This window comes from Magnolia sinica, chromosome 4, assembly GCF_029962835.1.
Source record: "Magnolia sinica isolate HGM2019 chromosome 4, MsV1, whole genome shotgun sequence".
Lineage (NCBI taxonomy): Eukaryota > Viridiplantae > Streptophyta > Magnoliopsida > Magnoliales > Magnoliaceae > Magnolia > Magnolia sinica.
Genome location: NC_080576.1, coordinates 1629651 through 1642873, shown reverse-complemented (window position 1 = coordinate 1642873; position 13223 = coordinate 1629651). Strand labels below are relative to the sequence as shown.

General features: G+C 38.8%; 1 protein-coding gene across 1 annotated transcript; it reads right to left on the bottom strand.

Annotated features, from left to right (window-relative positions):
* Nucleotides 1-919: 919 nt before the first annotated feature.
* Nucleotides 920-12014, bottom strand: LOC131242103 (large ribosomal subunit protein eL34). The gene is made up of 4 exons (XM_058240508.1): nucleotides 11824-12014; nucleotides 11632-11711; nucleotides 1431-1540; nucleotides 920-1271 (listed from the first exon to the last, which is right to left on the bottom strand). The coding sequence occupies exons 1-4, from the start codon at nucleotides 11900-11902 to the stop codon at nucleotides 1178-1180; spliced, it is 363 nt and encodes a 120-aa protein (XP_058096491.1). The 5' UTR covers nucleotides 11903-12014; the 3' UTR covers nucleotides 920-1177.
* Between the last annotated feature and the right edge of the window lie 1209 nt (nucleotides 12015-13223).

The following is a 13223-nucleotide window of genomic DNA, read 5'->3' as shown; positions in this document are numbered from 1 at the left end:
TTAAAAAGAATACTTGACAAAAAATTATGTAGAAATGAAGACCTACAATTGTCCACATCTTCCTCCTTTTTGGCATATCCATCTCCACCTACCAACTATTGCAATCAATATCAATATGATTTTGTACTAAAGCCTGCTGATTAGAGGCCAGGTGAGGGTACGATTGCATCAAAACAAACATGTACCATTTTTCTGCACGATTACAAATGCAGAATCTCTACTGATGCAATCTCCACCAAATGCCTACTCTTTTTCATTACCAAGGAATAAAAAACCAAGGGGCCCGCTCTGTGTTTGATGCCTCATTTTAGGTTGTGTTTGGATGAAGTTCCATTCCCTAGGGATCTAGCCCATCCAAAGTGCTGTCTAGGGCAGGGTAGGAAATGAATTTCCATGGAATCAAAATGTCAAATTTTGCCACATCATGGATACAGTTTCTTGGAGACCCTTTTAATGATTACATGGCACCAAACGACCCCTAAGAGTGGAAGGCATGGAAATTTAGGGTGGACATTAACTGCCATCTGGAGATCAATCCCAACTGATGATATTCACCATCAGATTGACTACTTTCAGTTGGATGCCGGATCTTACAGGCGACAAACCAATCATACAGTTAACAATCATCTGATGAGGGGACCAAGTAGGCATAGTTTCCACTCTCTTGTAGACCCATCGAGACAACAATCTGAGACATCTGATGACCGAGATTGTGGAGAATGGATGATTCCATCCTAATTAACAATTAACAGTTGAGATTGACCATCTAGTTGCATCCCTGCAGAAATGGGTCAAGGTACTGGGTCTTGCGCAAGACAGCGCAGTGGGATGGCTGATCGGAAAAAAGAAAAGAAAAAATCACAGCTGTTGGAGAACAAGCTATGCACGAATTAAAACAGAAACAACTAAATGATAAATATGGTATGTATCAAAACACTAATCTAATATAATAAAAAGACCAAGTCATAGGGGATGTCTGAAGGAACAAATAATCAAAAAGGGTAAAAATACCGAGATAGTTGAGGAATTGTCGACGAAGGGATAGAAAAAGAAAATTATGCACTAAAACATGAGTCCAAACAAACAACCTTTTTTCAAAAACACACTCAAATATATATCTTACCACGTCTTCGCATGATTCATCGTCCTAGTCAAAATTCTTTCCTGTCTCTCCTCTTCAGCTCTTGGTGGACAGCTTTTCCTTGGCCTTTTGGATCTTCAACACCTTCTTCACAATTTTCTGCTCTTCAACCAAGAATGCTCGAATGATCCTAAAAAGACCAGAAAATGAGAATAAACATTCCCATGCTAATCATCAGCTGCAGAAAAACAAGACAACATATGGGAAAGGAACATTCCTATGCTCTTAACCATCACATGCAGAATAATAAGGCAACAGTTATTCTTGCTGAATGGCATCGGACACCAACCTTTCTCTCACTGCACCACCAGAAAGAACTCCACCATAAGCTCGATTCACAGTTCTTCTGTTTCTTGACAATCTCGACCTCTTATACTCGGCAGGTCTCAGGTGAGGAATCTGAAGAGTGCAACCAATAACATCAAGAATCAAATTTCAATTAAAGCATGTGAGAGGATGCACATGGTAATGTAAAAAACTTGAGTAATTCTTTCCAGGCACAGTAGTATATTTTAAAGAGGAAGTAGCAAACAGATTTAGAGATCGGGACACAGTTGATTTAGTGGGTAACTGCGTGGCTAAGCTATATGCCAGAATTCATAATGATTGGCCAAATAGGATAACAAAGTCGAGTGTATCTGGTTGAATGTGGACGTCTGCTAACTGGTTCTCCTCTCGCAGGCAAATTACTGGATGATTGACACTGTCGAATCCTCTTTGATTTTTTTCAGTATGGATTATCAATATGTCCCCATCAGAACAAAGGTTCCCAGTAACAATACATGTTTGCACATGTACAATAACAGGCGGCATGCACAGTATTAGCATTCCTCTAATTTTGATGATTGGTTAGCAAATATGCATCTCGAAAATATTTTGAAAATACTTTGACAAATGTATATATAGCGAGGCAGAAGGCAAAGCAACAATTCAGATTATTGAAGTTTCAAACTAAGTGCCACTAAATCACACATTTTTTATTTTCAAAATGAACTGAAAGAAAAGACAATGTAAACCTGGTCCCGTATGAAAAAGAAGGGGTAAAGGGTGCTCCTTAGTGCACAAAAAAGGCCCATTTTCAGCTACCAAGTAATGCCCGAACAACATGATTGGGTTGACCCTGATGCAGCAAGTCATTTCGCATGTTAAAACTGTCTTACTGTAAGACTGTCAATGCATAAAGTGTGAAAACAATTCCATGTCCCTTGAACATTTAAGGACAATTCTGTGCCGCTTGAACACCATTTGGTACCTGAAAATGGGCATTATTCTTGTGTGATGAAAATCGACATGACAAATATTTGAACAATTTGACTCTAGGTGACACTACTGCCAGAGGGGCCAACTTTGGATTGTTTGAAATACAACGTGTATGAAAAGTAAATGGCAGATGAAATACGCCCCAGTTGCAAAATGGCAGGAATCAAGCAGCATAATCCAGCACTGCAACTAAGTACAGAATAACACGCTCTCAAACACAACACTAAAACTATTGGAATCCCAGCATCTCTGACACATCATTTCAGAATGTATGTGAACTAGATCAATTAAAAACATCAATCACATACAAAAGAAGTGGTGGCAAACAGGAATGGATACCAGGACGATAGACATTAAAAAATGAAAACCCACAACAACATCTAGTAAATCAGGCAGCATGGACTGTAAGAAAAGTCTATCATACAGCCCAAAGCAAAACAGCTCAACAATTATCTAAAACCATACCATGAAAGGAAGCTCTTAAACCAGCTTGCTTCACCTATCTCATGTTCCCTTGCACAAGAAAATTGTGCAGTTACGCTGCCTCTAAATCATGGAATTGCAAACTAACAAGTCCATGCGTCACAAGAAAAAAGGGGTATCGCCCGCCTAAAAGTCACCAAGAACCCTAATTTAAGATCTCATATCGCCCTGGAAGTTCGAAAAAAGTGATGAAAGAAGAACCTTCCAATCTGAGCCAAGAACCCAGATTACAAGGACAGCATGTGGAATCGTGGATTGAAAAGAGGTTAACCCTGAAAACAAAAGGGTAAACAATGCTCTGAGGGAGCCAATCTAAAAAATGAATTACAACACTGATATACTAGATCCCATGGGAACACAGACCACTAGGTAAATTGAGAATGAAAAAACACAAACTGCATCAACAAATCCTCAACAAACCATCAACAAATTACAGTCATATGCAAAACTTGCATGTAAAGATATACACAACATTAATCAACCTCTCAATAATTGAATACGAGAGCAGTCAATTTACAACACCTCTCACAAGTGTCATTATCCTCAGCAATCAGCACTCACAACAAGAATAGAAAATACACAAGAACACCTATGTCAAATTCATCTCAAAGGTAATGCCTATAAATGCCACTGCACAGACCTAATCAATCAAGATTGCAACAACCACTATGCCAACATAAATAACTAAATAGATGAAACACCTTCAGCACTCTCTGAAAGAATGGCTCCTAAGCAACATCACATATCCCTGTCAAGCTCATCTTTAAGGCAATGCCTTGAAAAGACACCACACAGAAAAACTAAGAATCACCTCATGGACAAATCACTCGAGATTATGCCAAGTCATACTTAGTCAATCCTTAGGTTGAATGGATATCCAAGGTGGTACATCCAGTGTTTTAAATGAGTTTTGGTCCAGATGGCCCCATACCGTGACGTGGTCGTGGTAGGATCCCGTACGGACTAGATATAAGAATTTATTAACTTGAATTCACTTTTTCATTTTTTTGGAGAACGAAAATGCCCCTCTGCTACAGTTGCACCTCATATGGTGGGCTCTCATCTCAGAGAGAGAAAGGTCCTTTTAAAAAGGTTGTGGGCCCGACCAAAAACTAAAATTCGATCCATCCCTTGGTCGATCTGATCCATTCATTTTAATCGAACAGTCGTGAACCGACAAAAGAGTATTTTTCAATTCTCTATTTGAAGTTACCTGTAGCGCACAACTAAACTAATATTGTGCATTAATTATGAATTGTTTTCTCCTGTGATGAGTTATGCCCTCAAACTTGGACTTATGACATGAAATTAAAACCCTGGTAGCGGTCCACTCCTAATATCAGCGGTCCATAATGAATATTGATGATCTACATTAAATATCAGCAATCCACGGTGAAAATATGGTCGATCCACAATAAATATCGATGATCCACCATCCAACATTCATCCATTAAAACATACTTCCTTCTCAGCATTCTTCCATTACAATAGTCATCCATTCCAACATTCAGCACATTCATCCATTACAAAATTCATTCATTACAACATTCTTCTATTACAAAATTCATCCATTACAATATCCTTCCATTATCGAAATTCATCCATTACAGTATTCTTCCACACCCTCTTCCCTTTCACAAACTCTTACCATTCATACCAAATTAAAAAATAATTATAATAATAATAATAATAAAAACAACCATAAAGGAAACCAAGCAAGGACGAAGAAGGAATAAGGAAGAAGGGAACCAAAAAACACCATCCAACCCTCCCGTGAAAAAAAACCCTGAGAAAAAGAAAATGGCTAAATGGCCCTCATATGGATGGGCCTCATGTTTTAAACACATCCACAACTTATGTAGAGCCCACTAGGTTGTCGTGAAGCAAATCCAACATGTCCATATGTAAGAGATTTTAATTTCATGTCATCGGTCAAACGTTAAGGGCAAAGTTCATCACATATTGATCACACAAGAGAAAACAGTTTAAAATTAACGCACAACATTAGTGTAGTTGTGGGCCACAGAGAATTACAACCAGAAACCCTATTGTGGGTTGACAATTGTCCGATTAAAATGAACGAATCAAATCAGCCAAGGGGTAGGCCGAATTTTAATTTCGAGTGGGGCCCACATTCTTTTTTAAAAGGACATTTCTCTTTCCAAGACGAGCCCGTCATACAAAGCACAATTGTGGCAGAGGGGCATTTTCGTCCTCCAAAAAATGAAAAAGTAGTTTTAGGGCTACAAAACCTTATATCTGGTCTGTACGGGCTAATGTCATGACCATGTCATAGTAAGGGGTCGTCTGGACCAAAAACTCATGTTTTAAATAGCAAATATTGAATTTGATCCAAATCCGAACATCTAATATCTGATCACCAAACCATCTCTAAGAGTACATTGAGAAATTCCAACTGACCAATTTTCATGTCAAACTAACACATGATTTCTAAGATACAGCCCTATTGATGTAGGGTCGATCAGAACCGGCGAATTTTACTAGGATCCATGCATTGTCCTGCTTGGTGTCCACATTATATTGATGTCCACGTCACACTTTAAACTTCCACTAGTTTAAATCGGGCAAACAGAACCTTGATCTGGACCAAAATTGAGCCACCATTCCAAACCATCATCTTTCTAGTTCCCACACATGATCTTACGAATCTAAACATGCGCTGCCCAAACAAACATCAAACTGGGTAGGCCCCACACATTCACATGTGGAACCTCCAAAGCCAAGCACATTTTCCAAATTTAGATACAAATTAATGCATGATTAATTAATGATCCAGATTGATTTGGGAACACATGGAGCTAATGTTCTGTAGCAATTTCCAATTTTCACTACTTCTAATAAACTTGTGCATTAAGGAAATCATGGAAAGAAAACTTCCAAATTTGGAATTTTGGGGTGACTCATATTCCAAAGTGAGAGAGAAGACTTAGGAGAGAGTAGATTGTGGGAGGGAGAGGGAAAGTGGAGGCTGACGCCTACTTTATATGTCCATAGGACGGCATCCATATGGTTGGCTGTGCATGGGGCCCATGTGCAGTCCCCCATCGTAGAATCCACTCAGTCCATTCATCTCCCCCCATGACGCTTAGTCCAACCACGTTCTCTCTCTTGCAATCCCTTCATCAGGCATTATTAGATTTCCATCAACAGTGCAAATTTAAAAACTAAGAGCTATCAGCTAGCATCAGGATCTGGATAATACAGGTATATAAGATACTAAACATGTTGAAATGTGTAATAAATATGAAATTACACAACTTTCAAATCAAAACATTGGTCGACCTCAACCACTCAATAATAATCGTACAAACATGTAATTTCCAAAGTTAACCACCAATCAACATCATAAAAAACACCCAAACCCAGAAGCATCACCACAGCACATGCTGTAAAATCGACAAACAAAAAACATGTAAAAGTGCCAATTTGCCTAATCGTTCATGGATTCAATGTGGACCATCAACGAAACATCAACTTGAATCAACTAGATATACCAAACCATGTATCCATTCACACTCATATTTTAGATGGCCGATGCTAATAATACTACAATCTAATTGTTCAGAGCGCAAAATGGATACACGTACACCCATCAGCATGAACAAAATTAGACACTGATGATTATCACAAACCGGACTACTCTGATACCACTTTAGAATTCTCCCTCTATTCTATCTCTATGAAGTGCACTCAAAGAGCGAAACTGTCAATGCAATATATGATATATCATCAAAGTCATACAAAAAGTATGATTGTTCTAACATAAACAACCTCTAGGATGAACAAGTCGAGGTGATTGCAATCCCGTGTTTTGGGCCCAGGACAAGAGACAAGGTGACGCATCTGATGGAGGAGGTGGATCTCATCCACATGAATCCTCCATCAACACCAGTTAATAGCAAAGACACACATGACAATGTGGGCTCCAAAGTCCCACAATTGTTTTGCAAGAGAACTTTCATATCCCGGCATGTACCTTGAAATTACTAATATTGGGAAATTGGGATTGAGAATTGGCAACAGTGAGCTGCACAATCTAGTCAGTTTTATTCGAGTTAATATACACCACGTGTACAACTCAGAGTGTTTGCATATCAAGTGCTACAAGTAGGTTAAGTATCATATAACCGAACTCATTGGAGGCATTTGCATAATACCCAAACAAATTCCCACAAGTCCCCTCCCTCTAAACATGATGTTCTTCTCCCCAAAGGAAACACCTCCGAGTCCTTCAAACACATTTGTCGAATCGAAGTTGTTGGTCACATTGGTTCTTTAGCCCACTATTCCAACAATCTCCCACTTGGCCTAAAACGAATTCTGCTCATATCCTACTTGATTCTAGTTTACTTAAGAACTCCATGATCCACCAAAAGAGTGAACTTTTGCATCTTGCACACTTGTATCATCACTAAACTGACTAGCACATTTCATTATAAACCCGACATTGTTACCGTAAGAGTGACATTGACAATATTTGTTATATCACCACAAGAAGCCGCACAACCACATAAATGGATCCAAAATTTTACAAAAATTCAGGTTCTTCTAACACAAACTTCCTCTAGTATGAACTCTAAACTAGGGTCATTAAGGCTTCGTGTTTTGGGCCTAGGCCGAGTTATAGGGTGGCGCACCCGATGGACGGGGGGTCTCATCCACATGATAATATGTAGCCCCGTACTCCCACAAGCATTTTCAAAAGATAATAATCTAGCAATGTGGTGGATGATAAGCAAGAACCCTCGAAATTACTTACAGAAAGCAAACATGGCATAAAATTAGGTGTTGATTGTTTTTTCAATCACAATTTTAAATGGGGGTAAATAGCTAATAGTAATGTTTGATGGGTGTTTGTTTGAGAGGAAAATACCTATATATAGGCTTCAAAAACCGCATCCAAATGTATGATATCAAAGAGGGATTGGGTCCCGATAAAATCCATGGGTTCCACCCAATGTTGTTAAATCGCATATGCAAAGTTGTGCATATGCAACCGCATATTTATTTATTTTCGCATATGCGACCGCATATTTATTAATTTATTTCAAAAAAAATTTAAAAATCAAAAAAAAAAGAGAGAATTTTTTTTAAAAAAATGTACAAAAAAAATATGAGAAATTAGGGGAAACTTTCCTGAGTTAATAGATATCTAATTTTAAATATTTAAAATACATCTGAGAGAAATAAAATCAATTAAACAATGAATTATACATCCAATCATCAACATTCAAGATTAGGATTATTGTGTATGTAAGATAGAAATGTAGATTGTAGAATAAGAGTTCTTCAATCTTGAAAGTTGAATCTTCCTTGAGAGTGCTTGAAGCTTGAATCTTGATGTTCCACGAGAGAAGGAAACTTTTATTCTTAAATGAATAAATGATCTTCTTGCTTTAATCTTGTAAAGTAGGAACTAGGAACTTGGATGTTGGAACTTGATTGGAAGTAGGATAGGAACTATGACTATGAGAGAGAAAGAGAGATTAATGGCACTTGGAAGGAAGAATGTAAGAGAAAAAGCGAGTAAGAGAGTTTTGGATTGAGAATGTTGCAAATGGAGGAGGTTTGGATGCCTTTTTATAGGCATAAAGTATTTTTTTTTTTTTTGCAAAAAAAAAATATATAATAATGATTTGTGGATGCCAATGTGCGATCGCATATATTGTATGTAATCGCACATTCTCACTTTTTTTTTTTTGCATATGCAAAATGCATGGGAGAATTCGCATATGTGAATAGGCAATCTCGTTTAACAACATTGGTTCCACCATGATGTATGGGTGTGATCCATGCCATCCATCCGTTTTACCATCTCATTTTAGGGCATGAGCCCAATAATGAGGCAGATTGGAAGCTCAAGTGGACCACACCACAGCAAACAGTGGGGTAAATGACATCTACCAGTCAAAACTGAAACTTTCTTAGGGCCCACAGGGATGTGTATCTATCATCCAGCCTGTTCATAAGATCACAATGAAGGGTATACACAAATATCAGCTTGATCCAAAACTTCTGTGGCCCCGAAGAACTTTTTAACATTAGGCGTTCAATTCCCACCATCTCCTATGGTGTGATCCACTTGACCTTCAGATCAACCTCATTTTTTGGCTCATGCCCTAAAATGAGCAGGCAGAATAGATGGGCAGAGTCGATAAGATACATACATCATGGTGAGGCCCACAATTTTTACATACAGAAATTATGCAGGGGACTCTGAAGCTTTGCAAACAAGCTCCTGTCAACATTAACATTGGGAACGCTGTTGTAATTACGCCAGTAAATAATCATGACTTATTTATACATTGAATTACAATTGTAAATAAAAAATCAAACACCTCCCTAGTCAAATTAAACTGTCTTATGACACCCAGTGTATGTATATTGTGAACCAAAAGTTGAGCATATTTGATTATCTGATTATCATCCTGGTTGAAATTTACTGGAGGGTTGAAAATTAAAACTATCCAACAGTCCAATTCCTACAAACAAGCATCCATGAATCGGAGGTCAGGTTTGTTCAAACAACCTGATATTGGTATAGTGTATTGGAAACAATAGGATGCACAATCTAGTTGATCTTATTTGAGTTAGTATGTGCCACGCACACTAATCTGAGTGCTTGCATATCAAGCGTTATAACCAGCTTGAGTATCATATAACTGAACTTGTAAGAGTCGTCTTGAGTAGTACCCCAAGAAAACTCCCACAAGTCCCCTCACTCTCTCCGAAGAAACAAAATGTTCCTCTCTTCCCCAAGAAACACAACGTTCCTCTCTCCCAAGAAACCCAATGTTCATTTCTCTCCCAAGAAACCAAACATTTCTTGGGGGAGAGAGAGTGTTTTGGCTTTGTAGGGGAGAGAGAGAGAGAGAGAGAGAGAGAGAGAGAGAGAGAGAGAGATCATTGGATTTTTGGGGGCGGGGGGAACAGAGATTTGGTTTCTTAGGATGGAGAAATTTGCTTAGGTAATGACGCTAACACCTAATACGAGTCCTTCAAGCACATTTGTTGAACCGGACTTCTCAGCCACATTGGTTCTTCAGGGCACTACTCTAAAAATCTCACATTTGCCCTAAAACCAATCCCACTCGAGTCTTGCTCAAATCCTAATTGATTCTAGTTTACTTGAGAACTCCATGATCCACTAAAAGTGAACTTGTGTATGCCACACACTTGGATCACGGTGAAACTATTTAGCACATTTCTTTATAAACTTGACAGTGTAACCATAAGAGAGACATTTGCAATGCAAGAATGAGGAGATATTTAATGTCTTTCTATTGATTTTTTTAAGGTAATGCTATCAGGGATTGAACCCTGGATCACTTGCACACTGCACTGTATCTACCAGCTCATCTAACATAAGGGAGTTTTGCTTTACTTTATTATTTATTTTACTTTATTGTATTTTTATTAGGGTGAACTTGGTTGCACTAAATTTCATGATATTTGGAGAAATCAAACACACTCGTATATAACAAAACCATTTTCTCAACACACGAGATTGACCAACCCAGTCCCAGGGCAACCCGACCAGCTGATTGATAGACAGCAGAGTCTTGGTTTCTCAAACAATTCACTGGACTTCCTCCACATGGTCATTTCATGACTGGTAAGAAAAAATATTATAAACATCAGAGAAGGAAACAATTCCCCATGCAAAGAGCCAAGAACAAACACCTTTAACAACTACTTCCATAACCGAGTTTGTCTCTTTTCCTATATGGGCAAACAAAATGCACAGAACTACCAGCAGACTGGACTAACCAGCATACTGGACTAGAAATAAATAAATTAATTAAAAATAAATAAAAAATAAAAAACAGCACTGTTGCAACTCCGATTGATATCGGTCAGTGATAAGCAGGTCCCAATGTCTAAGCACCAAGAAACAATACCAGAACCTCAACAGTGAAAAGCCGATGGGCCTGGAAGGATATAAGGTTCGCCAATAACAATGCTCCAGTGTAGGTGCAATTCCTGATCGCAGTTACAGTCAGATACTATATATTGGCCCATGGAACCAAACAAAACAAAAGAAAGAGCCACAATCAACAATAAGTACCAAACATTCATTTGATTTGATGAAGTGAATATATTTTACTCTTTTTAAGTCCTAACGGCAACCATACCGAATAAGCAACACAATAGAAAGTAGACCCAACAAATACAATCTCCACAAGAGTATCCATCCCCGAGATAGATTCCTTGTGAAGGTTTCTCACACCATTTCAAAAATGGCAGCGACTCTTAAATCGTACACAATGCATAGTTGTTCGGTGATCCAGACCGTCAAAATCGCTTGTGGATGAAGCATAACCAAAAAATTGCACTGAAAACATAATATTAACCATCTGATTTTTTCCCTTTGAATAAGGACAACCCGCTAATTTTACTATTAGAAATTCCACTTGATCGACATTAAATGGATGGTTGGGATTGATTGATCAGTGTGATTCTAGATATATGCTCCGTCCACAATGGGAACAATAATGTTGATGGTCTAGTAGATACCGGAACATCAGTACCACGCGTGAGGAGGACGAGTCACCACCATTTTCAAAATCGAGCTGAACAAACACAGGAGTCACAGATTCCTAAAACCCTAGAGAAAAGACAGTCATATCATGAAATATCTACAAAATAGAAATCAACCGAACCATGAGATTTCAAAACAAAGAATTAGATCGGGTGTAGAGGAAGATGGAAAATGACATAGATACCCCTTGGATCCTCTTCCCAGTGACAGGGCATTTGGGTCCGCTTGCTCTCTTCTTCGTAGTTTGATAGACGAGCTTCCCACCTTTACACAATCACCACAAAAAAAGAGAAAAAGAATAAGAGAGAGAGAGTTAGGGTTAGGGTTTTTTACAGAGAAATTAGGGTTAGGGTTTTGAGTTTTTTTTTTTAAATACCGGGGGTTTTGACTACCCTCGTCTGGTTGGATTTGGTAGCATAGCTGTGCCGCTTCCGATACGTTAACCGCTGCACCATCTTCAAATCTCTCTCTTCTCTCTCGCCGCTGGAGTAAACGAAAACGAGAAGGCGGAAGGGTTTTGCAGTGGGAGTGAGGGTGGATAGAAAAAGGGTTTCTCCGCTCGAATGCCTACGTCGATGCCCTAGATCCAACGAACGAAAGTAAAACAATTCATTGGACGGACGAGATTCTGTTTTATTTGGATGCGTACGAAAAGGAGATTGGGTGTCGGGTATTGCATATGGGACGCAGATTGTCTGCAGAATCTGTGGGCCCACCTTAGTGTATATGTTATATCCAATCCGTCCATTCATTTTTCCAGCCCATTATAAGACAATATTCTATACGAGGCAGATCCAAAGCTGATATGGACCACACCATGCGAAACAGTGCAGATTGAACGACTACTGTTAAAAACTTTTTGGGCCCACAGACGGAAGTTTTGGATAAGTCTATTGCTTTGTTTTACCTTCGTCCATATCGGAGTCGATTTTGTGTTTTCGCTTGGTGGGGTCCACTTGATTCTTTGATCCAACTCGTGTATTCGGTCGTGGCTGAAAATGTGTAGTCTCTTAGATCCACTTGATTCATTTTTTATTTTTTTACACACTCACACGCATGGGGCTGTCAATGGGGTGGGCTTCGGCCTGCCTATATTTAAATTACACAGCTCGGCAGCCATGCAGGATGACAGTTCAAATTCCACCAATCCTAAGCCCAGCCTATTAACAGCCCTATATACCACAACCCCCCCCCCCCCCTCCCCCCCCTCCCCCCCCCCCCGCCCCACATCACTATTCTTTTCATGTGTGAGATGTGATGAAGCTCATGGTGAAAAAACCAAAATTATTGTATTATATTAATTTTTACATTTTATTATAAGTTTCATATCTAATAGGTGCCTATAACAGTTTTTTTTACACATCATCGCTGACTGAAGTGGATCCAACCACAAGCAATCTGTCCATCAAACTTTGTGGGGTCTGCAATGTTGCATTTGTAACATCCACTCTATCCATTTATTTAGATGAATATATTCGCTCAGATGGGCTACATATACTAATGGAAACAGTATAAAATTGCACTTGAAATAGCTTAAAACACTAGTTTGCGCTACATGGCCGACTTGAGTTTTGGACTGGGCTGATTTTCGTTTTCTTTACCTTGATCATAACAGAGATATATAGACCAAGGTGAATCAGTTTGATGAATTAAAGACCATGATGGACCCATGTGCAAGCGTATGGTTGGTGTGGCATACCTGTTGTTTCCTGTAACATGGCCAACCTAAGTTGTGGATCCAGCTTAATTTTGTTAGCAGGCCTAGATTCATGGGGT

Excerpts from the sequence above, each read along its gene's own strand:
- LOC131242103 (XM_058240508.1), bottom strand. The coding sequence starts at position 11,902 with ATGGTGCAGCGGTTAACGTATCGGAAGCGGCACAGCTATGCTACCAAA. Across the intron at positions 11,712-11,823 it reads GAGGGTAGTCAAAACCCCCG|GTGGGAAGCTCGTCTATCAA; the intron begins GTATTTAAAAAA and ends GATTGTGTAAAG. Across the intron at positions 1,541-11,631 it reads CTGGGAAGAGGATCCAAGGG|ATTCCTCACCTGAGACCTGC; the intron begins GTATCTATGTCA and ends TGCACTCTTCAG.